At 52.3% G+C, this 24194-nt stretch overlaps 1 protein-coding gene across 2 annotated transcripts in view; it reads left to right on the top strand.

Annotated features, from left to right (window-relative positions):
* The window catches only part of LOC147670615 (uncharacterized), a 59526-nt gene extending 35704 nt beyond the window's left edge, over window positions 1–23822 (top strand). Inside the window, exons 3-5 of one of the 2 annotated variants that reach the window (XM_086948128.1) lie at window positions 2510–2626; window positions 3588–3704; window positions 22806–23822. In XM_086948128.1, the coding sequence (XP_086804254.1) occupies window positions 2512–2626; window positions 3588–3704; window positions 22806–23656 (1083 nt within the window). In that variant the 5' untranslated portion in view covers window positions 2510–2511 and the 3' untranslated portion in view covers window positions 23657–23822. The remainder of the gene's footprint in view (window positions 1–2509; window positions 2627–3587; window positions 3705–22805) is intronic. The other variant, XM_086948129.1, reaches the window with a different exon arrangement.
* Window positions 23823–24194: the final 372 nt, after the last annotated feature.

Here is a 24194-nt window from a genome sequence, read left to right as displayed (position 1 = left end):
ATCTGACTCATAAGGAGCAGAAGGAAGAGTATACAGAGGTTGACAACGATCTAATAAGAGGGAATCATCTTGGGGTTTATTAAGAATAGGATAAAGAGGTCTACGAACAGCGTATTGGCCATTTACCTGTAAATGACGCTCCCTATCTTCCCTCTCTTTAATTTCTTTAATTTCCCTATTTTTCATTTCCAATGCTTTCACATGAATGGTCTTACGTTGTTCTTTTTCAATCAAGGCTTGTTCACGCTTCATTCACTCACGCACTTCTTTCTCCCACATTCGTACACAGTCAAACATATCTTGCCTAGCCTTTTGCTTAAACATTTGTTGCTCCACATACTGAATCTTTCGCAAATCAAATGACCCATGCATAGGCCAACGAAACTCAGGATCTTTACGAGTGTATTTATTCCATAACGTGCTGTACATTATAGAAGAAATACCATACTTAATATACATGTCCCTATTAGGCGTCCCCTCCGGGGGGCCGGTGGTGCTTCATCGAGTCTCAAACTGGTACAGCTACAAAAGCAACACATCCTACGAAGTGTGCTGGAAACAGGCATGCCTAAAATAGTGCAAAATATGCAGTATTATAATCAAAGTAGCACTTAAGGTACTCTTCGTACGTTGCACCGTTCAAACAAATTCAAATAGAGAAAAATCTCCTCATTACCTGCCTCTATGAATTGCAATGCATATATAATTATCAAACAAATACTAATAATGGCCAATCTTACAAACAAAAGCAGCAGTAAGTGTTACTAAACTACCTTACCAATCAAAGGCATCAAAAAACTGCAAAACGGCTCTTACCAATCAAATGGTGTGCAGGTTCCAACTACCAAGTTCTCAAATCGACCAAACGATCACTGCACGGCGAATCAACAGAAGAGATCTCAGTCGAGGACCTGCACCACCTGGATGGTCAGATCAGAAAGAAAGGAAAAGCGCTGTGGTTGCCAAGACTCGGGTCTCCTCAGGCATCGATCGCGTCCAAAGCGAGATTCCAATCCTTCGTTTCGACCAGTCCTTCGGGCATCCGAGTCGCCGATGAGCCCCGCGTTGGAGCGCCAATTTGTAGTAGTGGGCCTCAGCAAGGCCTACCAGTGCAAGGGATTCACCCTTCTCTGCACATAGTCCTCAGACCAATAGGAAGAAGTTGGCACAGAAACTGGAATAGAAAAGACAGAGTTTATTAAACCTCATGAGGTGGAACTACATTCACACAGCACCCTTCGGTAATGTATGAAGTAGCACACCGAACAGAAGGAGCATGGTCCTTTTATACCCACACAGGGGCTCAAAAGAAGGTGGTACACGGACAGAAGAAGGTTTTATGTACATATAAGGTCATATAGAAATGCACAGTCGACAAGTAGGAGGAGTTAACAGTTTGCCAATGCTAGTAAACACATCCTGACAGTTACATACTACTAACAGCTGCAAAGACAGCTGCAAGCTCAACTTAGCATGTGCGAAGGTGGAAGATGCTAAATATATCTCGTCTCTAGGCAGATTTCAAGAGCAGAGAACAGCAAGGTAGGACAGAGCACATGGTAGCACATGGCAAACAAAATGGCTGACAGAAATACAAAATGGATTCCACAAAACGGGCAAGATAGCCTCTAAATACAAGATGGATTCAGCCAACGCTAACGCAATCGATACCAAATTACATCAGCACCAGTTGGGTTACATGAGGACATTTTTATTTATTTATTTATTTGTGTTAGGCACGGGGAGATTAAGTGATTTGCCCAGAATCATAGGATGTTCAGCGTCGTTACAGAGACTCAGTTCCCCAGATTCTAGGTCGACCGCCCTAGCCGTTAGGCCAACTCCTCTCCCCTATCGCCTATCCCGAGTAGCACCCTGCCTTGACATAAAGAGTCACAGGCAGAAATTAAGAGACCAAAAAAGCCCCCATGGCCGGTCTGGGCCGGGATTCCAGTGTTGAGGGTTGACTGCGTAAGGATTTGAGTGAGTAGTGGCGGTGCTCTGCGTGAGATACCACAGCAGGTTTAAAATATATTTTTATGATTATACATTGTCCATTATACAAGAAAGGGAAATCGGTAAGTTTCATTGGAGCACTGGAAAGGTTGTTTGATAGAAGAACATGCTTGGTACCTTTGGACAGCCTGCAAGGAAATGTTCATATTCTTCAAACCTGCATACAGTGTCCGAATTGGCCCTTTGACCGGTCACATGCGACTGGATATGGTATGGATTTTATTCATGCATTTCGTTCGCAGGTACAGCTGAATATCATCACCGTACGGTGGAAATATAATCCCAGGTGTGTAACTGTTCACCTTAAAGGCTCAAAGTTGAACAGCTGTGTGTTGGGATTGAGCCTTGAGTAACTCTGAAGGGTGAAAGTTTAATATTAGAGTCACCAGTTTTCACGTTTCGCCCTCTTGCTTTCTTGACCAATTTGTAATGTCGCCTTTAGATGCTGTCATGTGGTTTTATTTCTTCTACTTCTTGTCTTATTTGTTTATAGTAATGTGGGACACAACACCTGCTGTTTCATCAAACATCAAGGAGGAGGCCGAGGACTACCCCATCGAACACGATTATGAGGACTGTGAGACCAAGAGAGGCCTCAATGTTATTACAGGTGAGAAAACAAGGCCCACTGAAAAAGACGTACAAGCATCCTCCCTTAATCCCAACGCCAACGGAGAGTCCGCCCCTCTACTCCTTAGTATCTGAGAGCTGTTGAAAGTTGTACATTCCCCGTGTCCATTTACTATCTGGAAGATGTTGACAAAGACATATGAAGCCTGATCATTTCATATTACCAGACATAAGCTTCAGCATTATACAGCCCCCTCCCCATGTTTATTCTCCCCAGCACACAGTGAGGGTCTCCAAAAAGACCTGCCCCTCCTCCTTCCTGGTAATTTTCTTATGAGGCCCTTTAAGTGCACTGCTGAGTAATTGTCTTATAGGCCTCCTTTTATGTGCACAGATTATATATTTCTTACATTAATGGCAGACATCAACGGGCAGATGTACAACTGTTTTTTGAGGTCGCAAACGGTAATTCGGCTCGTTTGCGACTGCAAAATTGGTCAGCCCCATGCACAAACTATATTTTGCGACTCGCTAACCCATTAGTGACTCACACAATATGGTTTGCGACTTGGTATTAGGAAGGGGCGTGCCTAGGGCGCCCCTTCTTAATAGCGAGTCTAACACCAATGTATGATTGTTCTGCAATTGCATTTGCGGTCGCAAAAAAATCACAGTTTACCACCTACGTCAAGTCAAGTAGGTGGTAAACCACTCGCAAACAGGAAGGGATCCCCAGGGGACCCCTTCCCCTTTGTGAATGGATGCGAAAATATTTTTTTTAAGAGCAAGGCAGTGGTCCCCGAGACCACTGCCTGCCCTTAAAAAATGAAACTGAAAAGTTTCATTTTTAAAATTTTTTTTTATTTATTTTTCCTTTAAGGAAAACGGGCTGCATTTAAAAGGAAAAAAAATGATTTATTGAAAAAGCAGTCACAGACATGAGAGCCTTTAGATGCTCTCATGTGGTTTTATTTCTTTTAAGTCTTGTCTTGTTTTTATAGTATTGGTGGACACAACACCTGCTGTTTCATCAAACATCAAGAATGAGGCCGAAGACCGCCCCATCGAACACGATTATGAGAACTGTGAGACCAAGAGAAGCTTCAATATTATTACAGGTGAGAAAACAAGGCCCACTGAAAAAGACGTACAAGCGTTCTCCCTTAATCCCAACGCTAACGGAGAGCCCACCTCTCTACTCCTTAGTATCTGAGAGCTGTTGAAAGTTGTACATTCCCCTCGCCCCTTTACTATCTGGAAATGTTGACAAAGACATATGAAGCCTGATGATCATTTTCTTATTAACAGACATAGACTTCAGCATTAAACAGCCCCCTCCCCCCTGTTTTTTCTCCCCAGCACACAGTGATGGTCTCAGAAAAGACCTGCACCTCCTCCTTCCTGGTAATTTTCATATGAGGCCCTTTAAGTGCACTGCTGAGTAACTGCCTTGTAGGCCTCCTTTTATGTGCACAGATTTAATAATATATATTTCTTACAGTAATGGCAGACATCAACAGGCAGATGTATGACTGTTTTTTGCAGTCGCAAATGGGAATTCGGCCCGTTTGCGACTACAAAATTGGTCTGCCCCATGCACAAACCATATTTTGCGACTCGCTAACCCATTAGCGACTCACAAAATATGGTTTGCGACTCGGTATTAGGAAGGGGCATGCCAAGGGCGCTCCTTCTTAATAACGAGTAGAACACCAATGTATGATTGATCTGCGATTGCATTTGCGGTCGCAAAAAAACGCAGTTTAGCACTTACTTCAAGTAGGTGGTTAACCACTCGCAAACAGGAAGGGATCCCCAAGGGACCCCTTCCCCTTTGTGAATGGATGCAAAGATATTTTTTAAGAGCTAGGCACCTGCCCTTAAAAAATGAAACTGAAAAGTTTCATTTTTCTATTTTAAATGCATCCTTTAAGGAGGGCGAGAGGGATGGGGGATGGGAAGGGACAGCAGAAATAAACAACAGTCCTCAAGTGGATAATGTATCCAAGTCTGAGGAGGACCCCGTATGAAGATTGAGTTGTTCAGAGAGTAAGGCCTCCCAGTCCGGGGCCAGTGCACATCCTTCTTATGCAGGGCCACTGCCTCAGCCTTCCCCCATCTGGTGAACAGCGCCAACCACTGAGCCGAGTTCAAAATGGGAGACATCCAAAGCAATGGGACAACTTTCTTTGGCAATATAAGAGCTAAATCCAGGAACCGGGTAGAGCCTTACGATTCCGTGGTGTGGAGTATATGCACAAGGTGCCCACCTCCCAGGTGGAAAGATTTGGGATGCCAGTGAGATGCTTTAGTTGCGTAAGGACAACGGGCCACTTTGTCTGCAAGCGTGTGCAGTCCCACAAGATGTGTTTCACATCCGCTGCTTTAGTTCTACACTTAGGGTACTAGTCGGAGGCACCAGGAAATATTTGTGTGATTTGCTTAGGGGAAAGATATGCGCGATGCAGGATGTAAAACTGGATACGTTATAGGCAGGCATTACGAGACACTCTCCTTGGGTTTGCCAGTGCTCTCTCCCATTCCGAAGTGATCTGCCAATCTCCTCCTCCCAAACCCCCGTCCGTGGCTGAAGTGAAATCTGCATGTGCGCAGGATGGCCATAGTAATCCAGGTAATTATCCTCCAGCGTCTTGCCCATGGTGTAGATTGTTTGCAGGAGTTGATACGTGTTGGTTTCGAGCCCATGCTCCCCACATGTCCTCTGGCACCCCCCAAAAAGAAGAAAACTGGCCATCAGTAAGGGCATATTGTTCCCAAAGAGCCTCGCATGGCGTGAAAGTCTCCCATACAAGAGATACCAGATCCTCCCAACTCCGAAGGCAGCCACCTGGCATAGGAAATCCAAGCAATAGGATGGCCGGGGCATATGGTGAAACATGCTTAGTAAGGCAAAATTTGTATTTAAGGCATGTCCGGGTCAAATCCAGAGGGGGCTCGCTGTTTTTCAAATCAGCTTCTTGTCAAGACGCACATTTATTGCAGTGCATACGGCCAAATGGATAATCTCCACTAAGAAGTGCATGTCTGACATCTCCAACATTTTGGTCGAAAACACCGCCTGTATGAGTAACAATATCTCATTGTTTATCGGACATTTGATTTGATTTGCTTTCTTGCTTGGACTGTATTCCCAGCTCCATACAGATGCCAGCAATTGGCATACGTATTGGAAAGTGCCCCTTGACCTTGGTGCACAATTTGGATTGACACAGATGCTTTACAACTTTGCTGCCCTGAAGAAGTCCAATGTTTAATGGATGAAACGTGTTGGCTGATGGTTTTATGAACAAAATATACCTCAATAAAAGAAGAGATTAACATATGGACCGCATAGACACTGTTATTTATATAGAAGTTTCATATTTGATTGTGATATCTTGACGCCCGTTTTACATACATGTTTGTTTTTCTGTGGTCCAGCTCCGATTTTGCTTTGTTGTTCTATATTCCCTTGGGAAGGGAAGTACCCTTGGACAGGGGCGCATATGGAGAAGTGCACACAAGGATGTTTAACACTATCCGACAAAAAAAGTTTTGGTGATCAACAGTACGGGTGATGTATTTGTGCTTTAGTCCACTGTCCATACCACAAGTATTTAACCCTCGGGAGAAGGGTCAAGTCCGGAGGGGACTCGCCTCTGAGTGTGGAGGCACCGAAGGAGGAGCACCCTCAGTGGAGAGGGGGGTGTTAGTGATCCCGGTGTCAGCCAAGTATGCCCGCTCACCAACAAGAAAGCACCTGTAAGAGGGCTACCAGGTGAGAGTGTTCAAAGTTCGGCACTCTGAGGCTGACCAACTCAGGTGGGAGCTGGAGTTTCGCAATGGCTACCCGTCTGTGAGGCCGGTGCCACACAAACTCTCCCAGTAGGGCAAGCAATTTATTAAACAAGGAACAGGGGAGGGAAAGTGGGAGATATACAAAAGAATGACGAAGGCAGGGAAGGATGATCATCTTAGAGATCGCCACTGGGTCCGACACCTATAAGGGGAATGACACCCAGAAGGGGATGAACGAGTGAATTGAGGCAGTCACTGCCATCACATTGCGCTCCAAAACATCTGAGCTTGGGTGGTACACCCTAATCCCCAAGTACCAAACCATGGCAGGCTACCATCAGATTGGCCCCCCACCCAAATCACTTGCCCTCTGTTCCAACTCCTACACCAGCTGGAACAAACAGGGCTTATCCCAACTGACCAATAGTCCTGAAGCCTGGCCAAACTCCACTAGCAACAAAACAACCATGGAGAGGTCTGAGTCCATATCTCGCAGAAATAGCTGGACATTATCTGCATACCGGGAGGCTGCATGGGCTCCATTGTGCAGGGGAACGCCACAGTCTAGTCCCTCCACTCATGTCTAGGAGGCCCAAAGATCCATAGCGATGGCAAAAAGCATGGCCAAGCGAGGACAAAATTACCTGGTGCCAAGCCCACACAGAAGGCCCCGATAGTGCACCCCCAAAGTGGGTCCTAGGCGTGGTAGGTATAGAGGAGCCGGATAGGCCTGCTAATTTAAGGACCAAGATCCAATTTCCACAGGACCGCAAATAAGTAATCCCAGCTGAGGGAATCAAAAGACTTATGGATGTCTAGTATTAGTGCCGCCGCTCTAGGCCATCGGCCCTGTACCTCCTCCATGAGCCTAAGCAGCCGGCAAAACATACATCTGTTTTGTTCACTATGGATTAAAAGCGGCAGTACAGACTGGAACCTGTGTGCCAGCATCAAGCATAAGATGTTTGTAGTTGACGTTCAGGATTGTGCTAGAGCAGTATGATGCTAGGTTTTAAGGGTCCTTGCCTGGTGTAAGCAACAAGGCTATAGAGGTGTCGCGCATCGTAGCCAGAAGGGTCCAGGCAGCTGGCACCCCGTCAGGAGGCCGTCCATCCAGGCATCGGCTAGGGCCAGGATGGCTGCGCGTACCTTCTGAACCGTAAGGCGGGCATTAAGGTCTGCTCTTTCATTTAAGGGTAAGTCTGGGGAGCTTCCCAGGGTTAATAATCTCCCCCAGGAATAGTGGTGGGTCTTCATTTTGGGGAGATAAAGGTCAGTATAATATGCCATAAAGTCCTCTTGAATCTCCTTTTGGGATTGAAGGAAGCCACTGTCCGAAGCATGGAGCTACAGCACCGCCTCCTGCTTAATGTGCCTATTAGCCAAACGCTCCAACAGCTTGCCTGATCTGTTGCACTCTGCATGTGTCCTGGTGGTGTGAGATGCAAAGTCTAAACAGCAGAGGCGTTCCAATAGTCGAGCTTCTGTCTCCTGGAGAGGGACCAGACTAGGCAGGAGGAGGGGGTGCTTTGTTGCACGGAACTTCGCATCATTGTAATCACTCTCGGCTGCTTCCAACTTGCAGAGGATCACAGGGCAGACCCCAGACGCTACTTTTATAGACTCGCCTCATAGTGCAAACTTGAAGACATCCCATTCTACCAACGGGGAGGGGGCCGTGCCCTCATTATGGTCAAGGAATTCCAGGATTATGGTGGCAAGGGTATCTCAAAATGGAATGTCCTAAAGCAGCCTGGGGGAGAGGCGCCATGTAAGTTTCAGGGTGGACATTCAACCCAGTGGAGGTCCCCCACAGTGGGCTATAATCAGATAACTTCATGCTCAGATAATCCATAGGGAGCAAGAGCACACCATGCAATCTAGCCGTGTGTAAACCTTATGCGTGGGGGAAAAAAGTTGGGTGCCCGGATTGTGGTGCCACCACTCGTCCAAAAGCTCCCACTGCTTCGGCCAGGCCTGTAGGCTCGCTGCATTAGCAACCGTGGGAGTGGAGGGCAGGGGGGCATGAGACCGCTCTAGCGCGGGATCCAAGACTGTGTTAAAATCACCACTGTTCCACCATGGCCAATGGGCCCTCTGATAGTAGTAGATAATGGTTTGTGCTGCACACACCTGTTTCGGGTAGACAGTAAATCTGAAACTGATTTTAAACCTTATATTTAATCGAGGTGTGCTGGGAGGGAGAGAGGTAGCTAACCTTCAGAAACCTCAAACAAAATAGATATGGGGGGTTTCCTATAGGTTACATGACCTGTCTGAGTTTAACGACTGAAGATGAACTTTTTGTACTAAGGTGATGTATAGCTAATGTATTTTTCTATTCAAAGTATATAACACTACTGTATGGTTTCATTGTCAATGTGTCACTGTGATCTACATTGGATTTGGTATTTGACCTTAGACATCAAGGTCTGGATAGATGGAGCTTCACTGTAAACTTCACTTCGTCACTGTGGTTCATTTCAAATAGGTTGCTTACACTACTTCTTTTTATTTTGATCTTCACATTCACTGTGCACAGTCTGATCACCCATTGTTGGAATCTCCGTGAACATAATTTTTGAAGTATACTGCAGTTTACGTTCTTGTTTCACATCGACATTTAAAGATGGCCGCCGTTTTTTGTTGATGACCAATGGATAGTCCTTCGTTCATTTTTATAGCTTTAATTTTGTCAGCCCAAGAAGAAGAGGCAGAATGCCTAAAAACGCGTCGGCTTCGTGAAATAATTACAGGGAGCAGGGCAGGTGAGCTGCAGCGAGGCTTGTCACTGAGGGAGAACGCCGTTGTGTGACCTCTCGTTGCTTTAGGGCATTTGTTGGACTATATATATATATGTCAAAGCAAACTCCCTCGAAGAAAGAGCAGAGGCCACACAGGGGAAGCTTCGGAGCCAGCTTTTATTCACAGTTCACACAGAATGGCGGATGCATTTCAGCGTCATAGCCTTCTTCAGCGCCCGGAGTGTGATCAGGATGCAGGTACAAAATCACGGGTTTAAAATACCCTGCCCCGTCCTGATAGGTGTTCGGATGCTCCTCCCCCAGGTGAGTCACTTGCGCTAATACCTTATGTGGGCCGCCCAGTGGCAGGCGCCTACATGTCCCAAAATGCTTTGTTCTTGATGGGAGGGTATTGCGAGGGTGGAACAGCAACGTAATTAAGCACAAAACTCCAAAGTCCGTGTTAGTGCGAATTCTGCTTTCTCCTCTGGTCCCCACGCTGCAGCACCCTCCAGACATCAGGGATCGATTCAGCGTGGGCAAGTGTGTGAATACACATTGCCACAGTGCAGTCAGTGACCGCATACACCGCCACCTGTCTTCCTGTGCCTGAAGGTGGGCCTTGGCAAATCCAGCAACCTGGAGAAAAACGAAAAACCGCCGAAGCAGTGTCCAGCAAACCAGGGCCAACTTAGAGCTGCGAGGGCCTCTTAAGCGCAGCACTGGAACTGCGTGGAAAAATGTCAAAGCAAACTCCCTCGAAGAAAGAGCAGAGGCCACACGGGGAAGTTTCGGAGCCAGCTTTTATTCACAGTTCACACAGAATGGCGGATGCATTTCAGCGTCATAGCCTTCTTCAGCGCCCGGAGTGTGATCAGGATGCAGGTACAAAATCACGGGTTTAAAATACCCTGCCCCGTTCTGATAGGTGTTCGGATGCTCCTCCCCCAGGTGATTCACTTGCGCTAATACCTTATGTGGGCCGCCCAGTGGCAGGCGCCTACATGTCCCAAAATGCTTTGTTCTTGATGGGAGGGTTTTGCGAGGGTGGAACAGCAAAGTAATCAAGCACAAAACTCCAAAGTCCGTGTTAGTGCGAATTCTGCTTTCTCCTCTGGTCCCCACGCTGCAGCACCCTCCAGACATCAGGGATCGATTCAGCGTGGGCAAGTGTGTGAATACACATTGCCACAGTGCAGTCAGTGACCGCATACACCGCCACCTGTCTTCCTGTGCCTGAAGGTGGGCCTTGGCAAATCCAGCAACCTGGAGAAAAACGAAAAACCGCCGAAGCAGTGTCCAGCAAACCAGGGCCAACTTAGAGCTGCGAGGGCCTCTTAAGCGCAGCACTGGAACTGCGCGGAAAAATGTCAAAGCAAACTCCCTCGAAGAAAGAGCAGAGGCCACACAGGGGAAGCTTCGGAGCCAGCTTTTATTCACAGTTCACACAGAATGGCGGATGCATTTCAGCGTCATAGCCTTCTTCAGCGCCCGGAGTGTGATCAGGATGCAGGTAGAAAATCACGGGTTTAAAATACCCTGCCCCGTCCTGATAGGTGTTCGGATGCTCCTCCCCCAGGTGAGTCACTTGCGCTAATACCTTATGTGGGCCGCCCAGTGGCAGGCGCCTACATGTCCCAAAATGCTTTGTTCTTGATGGGAGGGTATTGCGAGGGTGGAACAGCAACGTAATTAAGCACAAAACTCCAAAGTCCGTGTTAGTGCGAATTCTGCTTTCTCCTCTGGTCCCCACGCTGCAGCACCCTCCAGACATCAGGGATCGATTTAGCGTGGGCAAGTGTGTGAATACACATTGCCACAGTGCAGTCAGTGACCGCATACACCGCCACCTGTCTTCCTGTGCCTGAAGGTGGGCCTTGGCAAATCCAGCAACCTGGAGAAAAACGAAAAAACGCCGAAGCAGTGTCCAGCAAACCAGGGCCAACTTAGAGCTGCGAGGGCCTCTTAAGCGCAGCACTGGAACTGCGCGGAAAAATGTCAAAGCAAACTCCCTCGAAGAAAGAGCAGAGGCCACACAGGGGAAGTTTCGGAGCCAGCTTTTATTCACAGTTCACACAGAATGGCGGATGCATTTCAGCGTCATAGCCTTCTTCAGCGCCCGGAGTGTGATCAGGATGCAGGTAAAAAAATCACGGGTTTAAAATACCCTGCCCCGTCCTGATAGGTGTTCGGATGCTCCTCCCCCAGGTGAGTCACTTGCGCTAATACCTTATGTGGGCCGCCATATATATATATATATTTTGCTAAAAATATGCGAAAACACTTCCTGGTGGAGCTGAAGGACCCCAAAACAGGAAGTGGTGTCCAAGGATAGTCCTGAGCAGAATCACTAGCACATGGTTATGTGCATCCGCATGGTCCAACACTGCTGCTTGGCTATCATTGAAACTATGAGCAGCAAGGCCAGTGACAAGGGTGGAAAGGAGCGGCTGAGGAAGCGCAAGTTCTCTGAGAAGGAGCTCGACATAATTATTGAAGAACGATGCAATAAGCATAAGGGGCTATTTGGGAGGGTCTTGCACAGTATTACTGAGTCTGACAAATGAAAGATCTGGCCTGGATTGCAGCAGTGCATCAATGCCCTGGGTGTGGCACACATGTCCCTGGGTGATGTAAAGAAGCGCTGGTAAGACCTGCGCTCCAGGGCCAAGGAGAGGGCGGCAGCACGTCTACAAGAGGTACAAGGGACCGGAGGAGGGCCATCTACTGCATCTGAACCATCTGCAGCTGAGGCCACGGTGGAGAGGGCGGCAGCACGTCTGCAAGAGGTACAAGGGACCGGAGGAGGGCCATCTACTGCATCTGAACCATCTGCAGCTGAGGCCACGGTGGAGAGGGAGGCAGCACATCTACAAGAGGTACAAGGGACCGGAGGAGGGCCATCTACTGCATCTGAACCCTCTGCAGCTGAGGCCATGGTGGAGAGGGCGGCAGCACATCTACAAGAGGTACAAGGGACCGGAGGAGGGCCATCTACTGCATCTGAACCATCTGCAGCTAAGGCCACGGTGGAGAGGGAGGCAGCACATCTACAAGAGGTACAAGGGACCGGAGGAGGGCCATCTACTGCATCTGAACCATCTGCAGCTGAGGCCATGGTGGAGAGGGCGGCAGCACATCTACAAGAGGTACAAGGGACCGGAGGAGGGCCATCTACTGCATCGGAACCATCTGCAGCTGAGGCTATGGTGGAGAGGGCGGCAGCACATCTACAAGAGGTACAAGGGACAGGAGGAGGGCCATCTACTGCATCTGAACCATCTGCAGCTGAGGCCATGGTGGAGAGGGCGGCAGCACATCTACAAGAGGTACAAGGGACCGGAGGAGGGCCATCTACTGCATCTGAACCCTCTGCAGCTGAGGCCATGGTGGAGAGGGCGGCAGCACATCTACAAGAGGTACAAGGGACCGGAGGAGGGCCATCTACTGCATCTGAACCATCTGCAGCTAAGGCCATGGTGGAGAGGGCGGCAGCACATCTACAAGAGGTACAAGGGACCGGAGGAGGGCCATCTACTGCATCTGAACCATCTGCAGCTGAGGCCATGGTGGAGAGGGCGGCAGCACATCTACAAGAGGTACAAGGGACCGGAGGAGGGCCATCTACTGCATCTGAACCATCTGCAGCTGAGGCCATGGTGGAGAGGGCGGCAGCACATCTACAAGAGGTACAAGGGACAGGAGGAGGGCCATCTACTGCATCTGAACCATCTGCAGCTGAGGCTATGGTGGAGAGGGTGGCAGCACATCTACAAGAGGTACAAGGGACAGGAGGAGGGCCATCTACTGCATCTGAACCATCTGCAGCTGAGGCCACGGTGGAGAGGGTGGCAGCACATCTACAAGAGGTACAAGGGAGAGGAGGAGGGCCATCTACTGCATCGGAACCATCTGCAGCTGAGGCCACGGTGGAGAGGGCGGCAGCACATCTACAAGAGGTACAAGGGACCGGAGGAGGGCCATCTACTGCATCTGAACCATCTGCAGCTGAGGCCACGGTGGAGAGGGCGGCAGCACATCTACAAGAGGTACAAGGGAGAGGAGGAGGGCCATCTACTGCATCTGAACCATCTGCAGCTGAGGCCATGGTGGAGAGGGTGGCAGCACATCTACAAGAGGTACAAGGGACCGGAGGAGGGCCATCTACTGCATCTGAACCATCTGCAGCTGAGGCCATGGTGGAGAGGGCGGCAGCACATCTACAAGAGGTACAAGGGACCGGAGGAGGGCCATCTACTGCATCTGAACCATCTGCAGCTGAGGCCATGGTGGAGAGGGTGGCAGCACATCTACAAGAGGTACAAGGGACCGGAGGAGGGCCATCTACTGCATCTGAACCATCTGCAGCTGAGGCTATGGTGGAGAGGGTGGCAGCACATCTACAAGAGGTTCAAAGGACCGGAGGAGGGCCATCTACTGCATCTGAACCATCTGCAGCTGAGGCCATGGTGGAGAGGGCGGCAGCACATCTACAAGAGGTACAAAGGACCGGAGGAGGGCCATCTACTGCATCTGAACCATCTGCAGCTGAGGCTATGGTGGAGAGGGCGGCAGCACATCTACAAGAGGTACAAGGGACCGGAGGAGGGCCATCTACTGCATCTGAACCATCTGTAGCTGAGGCCATGGTGGAGAGGGCGGCAGCACATCTACAAGAGGTACAAGGGACCGGAGGAGGGCCATCTACTGCATCTGAACCATCTGCAGCTGAGGCCATGGTGGAGAGGGCGGCAGCACATCTACAAGAGGTACAAGGGACAGGAGGAGGGCCATCTACTGCATCTGAACCATCTGCAGCTGAGGCCATGGTGGAGAGGGCGGCAGCACATCTACAAGAGGTACAAGGGACAGGAGGAGGGCCATCTACTGCATCTGAACCATCTGCAGCTGAGGCCATGGTGGAGAGGACGGCAGCACATCTACAAGAGGTACAAGGGACCGGAGGAGGGCCATCTACTGCATCTGAACCATCAGCAGCTGAGGCCATGGTGGAGAGGGTGGCAGCACATCTACAAGAGGTACAAGGGACAGGAGGAGGGCCATCTACTGCATCTGAACCATCTGCAGCTGAGGCCATGGTGGAGAGGGCGGCAGCACATCTACAAGAGGTACAAGGGACAGGAGGAGGGCCATCTACTGCATCTGAACCATCTGCAGCTGAGGCCACGGTGGAGAGGCCGGCAGCACATCTTCAAGAGGTACAAGGGACAGGAGGAGGGCCATCTACTGCATCTGAACCCTCTGCAGCTGAGGCCATGGTGGAGAGGGCGGCAGCACATCTACAAGAGGTACAAGGGACAGGAGGAGGGCCATCTACTGCATCTGAACCCTCTGCAGCTGAGGCCATGGTGGAGAGGGCGGCAGCACATCTACAAGAGGTACAAGGGACAGGAGGAGGGCCATCTACTGCATCTGAACCCTCTGCAGCTGAGGCCATGGTGGAGAGGGCGGCAGCACATCTACAAGAGGTACAAGAGACAGGACGAGGGCCATCTACTGCATCTGAACCATCTGCCGCTGAGGCCATGGTGGAGAGGGAGGCAGCACATCTACAAGAGGTACAAGGGACAGGAGGAGGGCCATCTACTGCATCTGAACCATCTGCAGCTGAGGCCACGGTGGAGAGGGTGGCAGCACATCTACAAGAGGTACAAGGGACAGGAGGAGGGCCATCTACTGCATCTGAACCATCTGCAGCTGAGGCCACGGTGGAGAGGGCGGCGGCACATCTACAAGAGGTACAAGGGACAGGAGGAGGGCCATCTACTGCATCTGAACCATCTGCAGCTGAGGCCACGGTGGAGAGGGCGGCAGCACATCTACAAGAGGTACAAGGGACAGGAGGAGGGCCATCTACTGCATCTGAACCATCTGCAGCTGAGGCCACGGTGGAGAGGGTGGCAGCACATCTACAAGAGGTACAAGGGACAGGAGGAGGGCCATCTACTGCATCTGAACCATCTGCAGCTGAGGCCATGGTGGAGAGGGTGGCAGCACATCTACAAGAGGTACAAGGGACCGGAGGAGGGCCATCTACTGCATCTGAACCATCTGCAGCTGAGGCCATGGTGGAGAGGGCGGCAGCACATCTACAAGAGGTACAAGGGACCGGAGGAGGGCCATCTACTGCATCTGAACCATCTGCAGCTGAGGCCACGGTGGGGAGGGCGGCAGCACATCTACAAGAGGTACAAGGGACAGGAGGAGGGCCATCTACTGCATCTGAACCATCTGCAGCTGAGGCCACGGTGGAGAGGGCGGCAGCACATCTACAAGAGGTACAAGGGACAGGAGGAGGGCCATCTACTGCATCTGAACCATCTGCAGCTGAGGCCACGGTGGAGAGGGCGGCAGCACATCTACAAGAGGTACAAGGGACCGGAGGAGGGCCATCTACTGCATCTGAACCATCTGCAGCTGAGGCCATGGTGGAGAGGGCGGCAGCACATCTACAAGAGGTACAAGGGACAGGAAGAGGGCCATCTACTGCATCTGAACCATCTGCAGCTGAGGCCATGGTGGAGAGGGTGGCAGCACATCTACAAGAGGTACAAGGGACCGGAGGAGGGCCATCTACTGCATCTGAACCATCTGCAGCTGAGGCCATGGTGGAGAGGGTGGCAGCACATCTACAAGAGGTACAAGGGACAGGAGGAGGGCCATCTACTGCATCTGAACCATCTGCAGCTGAGGCCATGGTGGAGAGGGTGGCAGCACATCTACAAGAGGTACAAGGGACCGGAGGAGGGCCATCTACTGCATCTGAACCATCTGCAGCTGAGGCCATGGTGGAGAGGGTGGCAGCACATCTACAAGAGGTACAAGGGAGAGGAGGAGGGCCATCTACTGCATCTGAACCATCTGCAGCTGAGGCCACGGTGGAGAGGGCGGCAGCACATCTGCAAGAGGTACAAGGGACAGGAGGAGGGCCAACTACTGCATCTGAACCATCTGCAGCTGAGGCCACGGTGGAGAGGGCGGCAGCACATCTACAAGAGGTACAAGGGACAGGAGGAGGGCCATCTACTGCATCTGAACCATCTGCAGCTGAGGCCATGGTGGAGAGGGTGGCAGCACATCTACAAGAGGTACAAGGGACCGGAGGAGGGCCATCTACTGCATCTGAACCATCTGCAGCTGAGGCCACGGTGGAGAGGGCGGCAGCACATCTACAAGAGGTACAAGGGAGAGGAGGAGGGCCATCTACTGCATCTGAACCATCAGCAGCTGAGGCCACGGTGGAGAGGGCGGCAGCACATCTGCAAGAGGTACAAGGGACAGGAGGAGGGCCATCTACTGCATCTGAACCATCTGCAGCTGAGGCCACGGTGGAGCGGGTGGCTGCACATCTACAAGAGGTACAAGGGACAGGAGGAGGGCCATCTACTGCATCTGAACCCTCTGCAGCTGAGGCCACGGTGGAGAGGGCGGCAGCACATCTACAAGAGGTACAAGAGACAGGACGAGGGCCATCTACTGCATCTGAACCATCTGCAGCTGAGGCCACGGTGGAGAGGGCGGCAGCACATCTACAAGAGGTACAAGGGACCGGAGGAGGGCCATCTACTGCATCTGAACCATCTGCAGCTGAGGCCATGGTGGAGAGGGCGGCAGCACATCTACAAGAGGTACAAGGGACCGGAGGAGGGCCATCTACTGCATCGGAACCATCTGCAGCTGAGGCCATGGTGGAGAGGGCGGCAGCACATCTGCAAGAGGTACAAGGGACAGGAGGAGGGCCATCTACTGTATCTGAACCATCTGCAGCTGAGGCCACGGTGGAGAGGGCGGCACCACATCTACAAGAGGTGCAAGGGACAGGAGGAGGGCCATCTACTGCATCTGAACCATCTGCAGCTGAGGCCACGGTGGAGAGGGCGGCAGCACATCTACAAGAGGTACAAGGGACCGGAGGAGGGCCATCTACTGCATCTGAACCATCTGCAGCTGAGGCCACGGTGGAGAGGACGGCAGCACATCTACAAGAGGTACAAGGGATAGGAGGAGGGCCATCTACTGCATCTGAACCATCTGCAGCTGAGGCCACGGTGGAGAGGGCGGCAGCACATCTACAAGAGGTACAAGGGACAGGAAGAGGGCCATCTACTGCATCGGAACCATCTGCAGCTGAGGCCACGGTGGAGAGGGTGGCAGCACATCTACAAGAGGTACAAGGGACAGGAGGAGGGCCATCTACTGCATCTGAACCATCTGCAGCTGAGGCCACGGTGGAGAGGGCGGCAGCACATCTACAAGAGGTACAAGGGACCGGAGGAGGGCCATCTACTGCATCTGAACCATCTGCAGCTGAGGCCATGGTGGAGAGGGTGGCAGCACATCTACAAAAGGGACCGGAGGAGGGCCATCTACTGCATCTGAACCATCTGCAGCTGAGGCCATGGTGGAGAGGGCGGCAGCACATCTACAAGAGGTACAAGGGACAGGAGGAGGGCCATCTACTGCATCTGAACCATCTGCCGCTGAGGCCATGGTGGAGAGGGCGGCAGCACATCTACAAGAGGTACAAGGGACAGGAGGAGGGGCATCTACTGCATCTGAACCATCTGCAGCTGAGGTCACGGTGGAGAGGGTGGCAGCACATCTACAAGAGGTACAAGGGACCGGAGGAGGGCCATCTACTGCATCTGAACCATCTGCAGCTGAGGCTATGGTGGAGAGGGCGGCAGCACATCTACAAGAGGTACAAGGGACAGGAGGAGGGCCATCTACTGCATCTGAACCATCTGCAGCTGAGGCCACGGTGGAGAGGGTGGCAGCACATCTACAAGAGGTACAAGGGACAGGAGGAGGGCCATCTACTGCATCTGAACCATCAGCAGCTGAGGCCATGGTGGAGAGGGCGGCAGCACATCTACAAGAGGTACAAGGGACCGGAGGAGGGCCATCTACTGCATCTGAACCATCTGCAGCTGAGGCCATGGTGGAGAGGGCGGCAGCACATCTACAAGAGGTACAAGGGACCGGAGGAGGGCCATCTACTGCATCTGAACCATCTGCAGCTGAGGCCACGGTGGAGAGGGCGGCAGCACATCTACAAGAGGTACAAGGGACAGGAGGAGGGCCATCTACTGCATCTGAACCATCTGCAGCTGAGGCCACGGTGGAGAGGGCGGCAGCACATCTACAAGAGGTACAAGGGACCGGAGGAGGGCCATCTACTGCATCTGAACCATCTGCAGCTGAGGCTATGGTGGAGAGGGCGGCAGCACATCTACAAGAGGTACAAGGGACAGGAGGAGGGCCATCTACTGCATCTGAACCATCTGCAGCTGAGGCCACGGTGGAGAGGGCGGCAGCACATCTACAAGAGGTACAAGGGACAGGAGGAGGGCCATCTACTGCATCTGAACCATCTGCAGCTGAGGTCACGGTGGAGAGGGTGGCAGCACATCTACAAGAGGTACAAGGGACCGGAGGAGGGCCATCTACTGCATCTGAACCATCAGCAGCTGAGGCCATGGTGGAGAGGGTGGCAGCACATCTACAAGAGGTACAAGGGACAGGAGGAGGGCCATCTACTGCATCTGAACCATCTGCAGCTGAGGCCACGGTGGAGAGGGTGGCAGCACATCTACAAGAGGTACAAGGGACCGGAGGAGGGCCATCTACTGCATCTGAACCATCTGCAGCTGAGGCCATGGTGGAGAGGGCGGCAGCACATCTACAAGAGGTACAAGGGACCGGAGGAGGGCCATCTACTGCATCTGATCCATCTGCAGCTGAGGCCACGGTGGAGAGGGCGGCAGCACATCTACAAGAGGTACAAGGGACCGGAGGAGGGCCATCTACTGCATCTGAACCATCTGCAGCTGAGGCCATGGTGGAGAGGGCGGCAGCACATCTGCAAGAGGTACAAGGGACCGGAGGAGGGCCATCTACTGCATCTGAACCATCTGCAGCTGAGGCCATGGTGGAGAGGGTGGCAGCACATCTACAAGAGGTACAAGGGACAGGAGGAGGGCCATCTACTGCATCTGAACCATCTGCAGCTGAGGCCATGGTGGAGAGGGTGGCAGCACATCTACAAGAGGTACAATGGACCGGAGGAGGGCCATCTACTGCATCTGAACCATCTGCAGCTGAGGCCATGGTGGAGAGGGTGGCAGCACATCTACAAGAGGTACAAGGGAGAGGAGGAGGGCCATCTACTGCATCGGAACCATCTGCAGCTGAGGCCATGGTGGAGAGGGTGGCAGCACATCTACAAGAGGTACAAGGGACAGGAGGAGGGCCATCTACTGCATCTGAACCATCTGCAGCTGAGGCCATGGTGGAGAGGGTGGCAGCACATCTACAAGAGGTACAAGGGACAGGAGGAGGGCCATCTACTGCATCTGAACCATCTGCAGCTGAGGCCATGGTGGAGAGGGCGGCAGCACATCTACAAGAGGTACAAGGGACAGGAGGAGGGCCATCTACTGCATCTGAACCATCAGCAGCTGAGGCCATGGTGGAGAGGGTGGCAGCACATCTACAAGAGGTACAAGGGACAGGAGGAGGGCCATCTACTGCATCTGAACCATCTGCAGCTAAGGCCATGGTGGAGAGGGCGGCAGCACATCTACAAGAGGTACAAGGGACCGGAGGAGGGCCATCTACTGCATCTGAACCATCTGCAGCTGAGGCCATGGTGGAGAGGGCGGCAGCACATCTACAAGAGGTACAAGGGACCGGAGGAGGGCCATCTACTGCATCTGAACCATCTGTAGCTGAGGCCACGGTGGAGAGGGCAATCAGCACATCTACAAGAGGTACAAGGGACAGGAGGAGGGCCATCTACTGCATCTGAACCATCTGCAGCTGAGGCCACGGTGGAGAGGGCGGCAGCACATCTACAAGAGGTACAAGGGAGAGGAGGAGGGCCATCTACTGCATCTGAACCATCTGCAGCTGAGGCCATGGTGGAGAGGACGGCAGCACATCTACAAGAGGTACAAGGGACCGGAGGAGGGCCATCTACTGCATCTGAACCATCTGCAGCTGAGGCCATGGTGGAGAGGGCGGCAGCACATCTACAAGAGGTACAAGGGACCGGAGGAGGGCCATCTACTGCATCTGAACCATCTGCAGCTGCGACCACGGTGGAGAGGGTGGCAGCACGTCTACAAGAGGTACAAGGGACAGGAGGAGGGCCATCTACTGCATCTGAACCATCAGCAGCTGAGGCCATGGTGGAGAGGGCGGCAGCACATCTACAAGAGGTACAGGGGACAGGAGGAGGGCCATCTACTGCATCTGAACCATCTGCAGCTGAGGCCATGGTGGAGAGGGTGGCAGCACATCTACAAGAGGTACAAGGGACCGGAGGAGGGCCATCTACTGCATCTGAACCATCTGCAGCTGAGGCTATGGTGGAGAGGGCGGCAGCACATCTACAAGAGGTACAAGGGACCGGAGGAGGGCCATCTACTGCATCGGAACCATCTGCAGCTGAGGCCATGGTGGAGAGGGCGGCAGCACATCTACAAGAGGTACAAGGGAGAGGAGGAGGGCCATCTACTGCATCTGAACCATCTGCAGCTGAGGCCACGGTGGAGAGGGCGGCAGCACATCTACAAGAGGTACAAGGGAGAGGAGGAGGAGGGCCATCTACTGCATCTGAACCATCTGCAGCTGAGGCCATGGTGGAGAGGGTGGCAGCACATCTACAAGAGGTACAAGGGACCGGAGGAGGGCCATCTACTGCATCTGAACCATCTGCAGCTGAGGCCATGGTGGAGAGGGCGGCAGCACATCTACAAGAGGTACAAGGGACCGGAGGAGGGCCATCTACTGCATCTGAACCATCTGCAGCTGCGACCACGGTGGAGAGGGTGGCAGCACGTCTACAAGAGGTACAAGGGACAGGAGGAGGGCCATCTACTGCATCTGAACCATCTGCAGCTGAGGCCATGGTGGAGAGGGCGGCAGCACATCTACAAGAGGTACAAGGGACAGGAGGAGGGCCATCTACTGCATCTGAACCATCAGCAGCTGAGGCCATGGTGGAGAGGGCGGCAGCACATCTACAAGAGGTACAAGGGACAGGAGGAGGGCCATCTACTGCATCTGAACCATCTGCAGCTGAGGCCATGGTGGAGAGGGCGGCAGCACATCTACAAGAGGTACAAGGGACCGGAGGAGGGCCATCTACTGCATCTGAACCATCTGCAGCTGAGGCCATGGCGGAGAGGGCGGCAGCACATCTACAAAAGGGACCGGAGGAGGGCCATCTACTGCATCTGAACCATCTGCAGCTGAGGCCATGGTGGAGAGGGTGGGAGTACGTCTACAGGAGGTACAAGGGACCGGAGGAGGGCCATCTACTGCATCTGAACCATCTGCAGCTGAGGCCACGGTGGAGAGGGCGGCAGCACGTCTACAAGAGGTACAAGGGACAGGAGGAGGGCCATCTACTGCATCTGAACCATCTGCAGCTGAGGCCATGGTGGAGAGGGTGGGAGTACGTCTACAGGAGGTACAAGGGACCGGAGGAGGGCCATCTACTGCATCTGAACCATCTGCAGCTGAGGCCATGGTGGAGAGGACGGCAGCACATCTACAAGAGGTACAAGGGACCGGAGGAGGGCCATCTACTGCATCTGAACCATCTGCAGCTGAGGCCATGGTGGAGAGGGTGGCAGCACATCTACAAGAGGTACAAGGGACAGGAGGAGGGCCATCTACTGCATCTGAACCCTCTGCAGCTGAGGCCATGGTGGAGAGGGTGGCAGCACATCTACAAGAGGTACAAGGGACAGGAGGAGGGCCATCTACTGCATCTGAACCATCTGCAGCTGAGGCCATGGTGGAGAGGGCGGCAGCACATCTGCAAGAGGTACAAGGGACGGGAGGAGGGCCATCTACTGCATCTGAACCATCTGCAGCTGAGGCCATGGTGGAGAGGGTGGCAGCACGTCTACAAGAGGTACAAGGGACAGGAGGAGGGCCATCTACTGCATCTGAACCATCTGCAGCTGAGGCCATGGTGGAGAGGGCGGCAGCACATCTACAAGAGGTACAAGGGACCGGAGGAGGGCCATCTACTGCATCTGAACCATCTGCAGCTGAGGCCATGGTGGAGAGGGTGGCAGCACATCTACAAGAGGTACAAGGGACCGGAGGAGGGCCATCTACTGCATCTGAACCATCTGCAGCTGAGGCCATGGTGGAGAGGGCGGCAGCACGTCTGCAAGAGGTACAAGGGACAGGAGGAGGGCCATCTACTGCATCTGAACCATCTGCAGCTAAGGCCATGGTGGAGAGGGCGGCAGCACATCTACAAGAGGTACAAGGGAGAGGAGGAGGGCCATCTACTGCATCTGAACCATCTGCAGCTGAGGCCACGGTGGAGAGGGTGGCTGTTGCAGGATTTGGGACCCTTGACATATCACAGCCAGAACCAAACACTGTTAAGTATGAAATGTGTTAGCAATCTTTAATAAACCACTAAAGCCTGTTCTGCGCCTGCATACTAATCATTCACACCCAAAAATCCATTGTCACAAAACAGTTAACCAAAATGGTGCATCATGGGAGCTGTAGCCAGTGGCATATACAGTGTATTTTAGCAGTGACTTGAGGTTATAAACATTGCAACACCACTGAGATAGTGACTCACATATTTATTCTTTCCTTCCATCTTCTCCCACATAGACACCCCACTGGAAGGAGAACACTGTGACGAGGACACAGAGGGAAGCCTGGACCAGGCCCAGTTGGAGGAAGGCCAGGATGTGGGAGTATCAAGTGGGTCAAGTTGCCCGGAAGTCCCAGCCACAGCTGCACCAACCACTTCACAGGCGACAGCCAGTGTGACCCCAGCCTCACGGCAGTCAAATCCATCGAGACGCTCTCCTGCCACCAGGGTGCGGCTAGTGCGACCAACCCAGAAGTCCATGCGGCGTCTCCAAAGTCAGCCTCCTGCTGGAGCACCCAGTCGGGTGTTGTTTGGAGGCCTGGAACAGGCGATGTTAAGGATACAGCTCCTGAAACTAAAGAAACAGAGGCTAATGAACCTGAAGCTGACACAGGGCTTCAGGAACATCACTAAAACAATGGCTGAAAACCAGTGCCGGCTGGACGCCAGATTTGATGCCCTGACAGGTACTATTGCCGATCTAGCCAAAGAATTGGCGGAGGAAAGAGTGCAGCACAGTCGCCTGGAGCGCAGGAGTGGCCACAAAATGGACACTTTGAGCAGGGCGATTGGTAGGCTTGCACATGAGACGACCCAACACACCAAGCGCACCCTGGAGCTCCAGGTGGAGATGGGCCACTATAGTGGGGATGTTTCTCGGGCCCTGCAACAAATTACTGTAGCAGTGGAAACACTGCAAACCAATATGTTTGCCCATGGTGATCCTATGGAGGTCTCAGACAGTGAGGTATCAAGCTGCAGTAGTATCTCTTCAACGGAAATACCTCCAATGCATCAGAGCAGCAGCCGCCGGGTTAGGTTTGCAAGTGGCAGCTCTGGCCAGGCTAAACGGAAAGGCAGAAAGTAATTTGTCTAGGGAAACTGCACAATTTATGGACCATATTTTAGTTCTAAATTGTAGTGATGTAACCACAATGCAGTTACGCATTCGTTCAAGCATATATTTTGCGATGGGCAGGTTGTCCTGTTTTTGTTTGTGCAACCTTGTGCAATAAAGCACCAATTGAAAATCACAATTTGTCATGTCTTATGTAGAGGGTAGTGTGTAAATACTCTGGACGTACCTTTAATAATAATTGTTAGCTATCTTGTCCCTGCACCTTCTCTCCTCTGCTGCAGAACTACCACCCAACTGCTGTTGGGCAGGTGGTCCTGGGTCATCATCCTCCGATTCAGAATCAGTCACATCCATGGGAAATCCACCCCTGCAGGCCGTGTTGTGCAGCATGGCGCATGTTGCTACGATTTTGCAGACAGTCTCAGGTGCACACTGCAGAGCTCTGCCACTCTTGTAGAGTCACATGAGGCGTGATTTTAGGATGCCAAATGTGCGCTCGATCACAGACCTGGTGTGCCTATGTGCCCTCTTGTACCGCCTTCCATGT

The sequence above is a fragment of the Lissotriton vulgaris genome, unplaced genomic scaffold, assembly GCF_964263255.1.
Source record: "Lissotriton vulgaris unplaced genomic scaffold, aLisVul1.2 SCAFFOLD_1770, whole genome shotgun sequence".
Classification (NCBI taxonomy): Eukaryota; Metazoa; Chordata; class Amphibia; order Caudata; family Salamandridae; genus Lissotriton; species Lissotriton vulgaris.
This window is presented reverse-complemented; position numbering and strand designations above follow the sequence as displayed.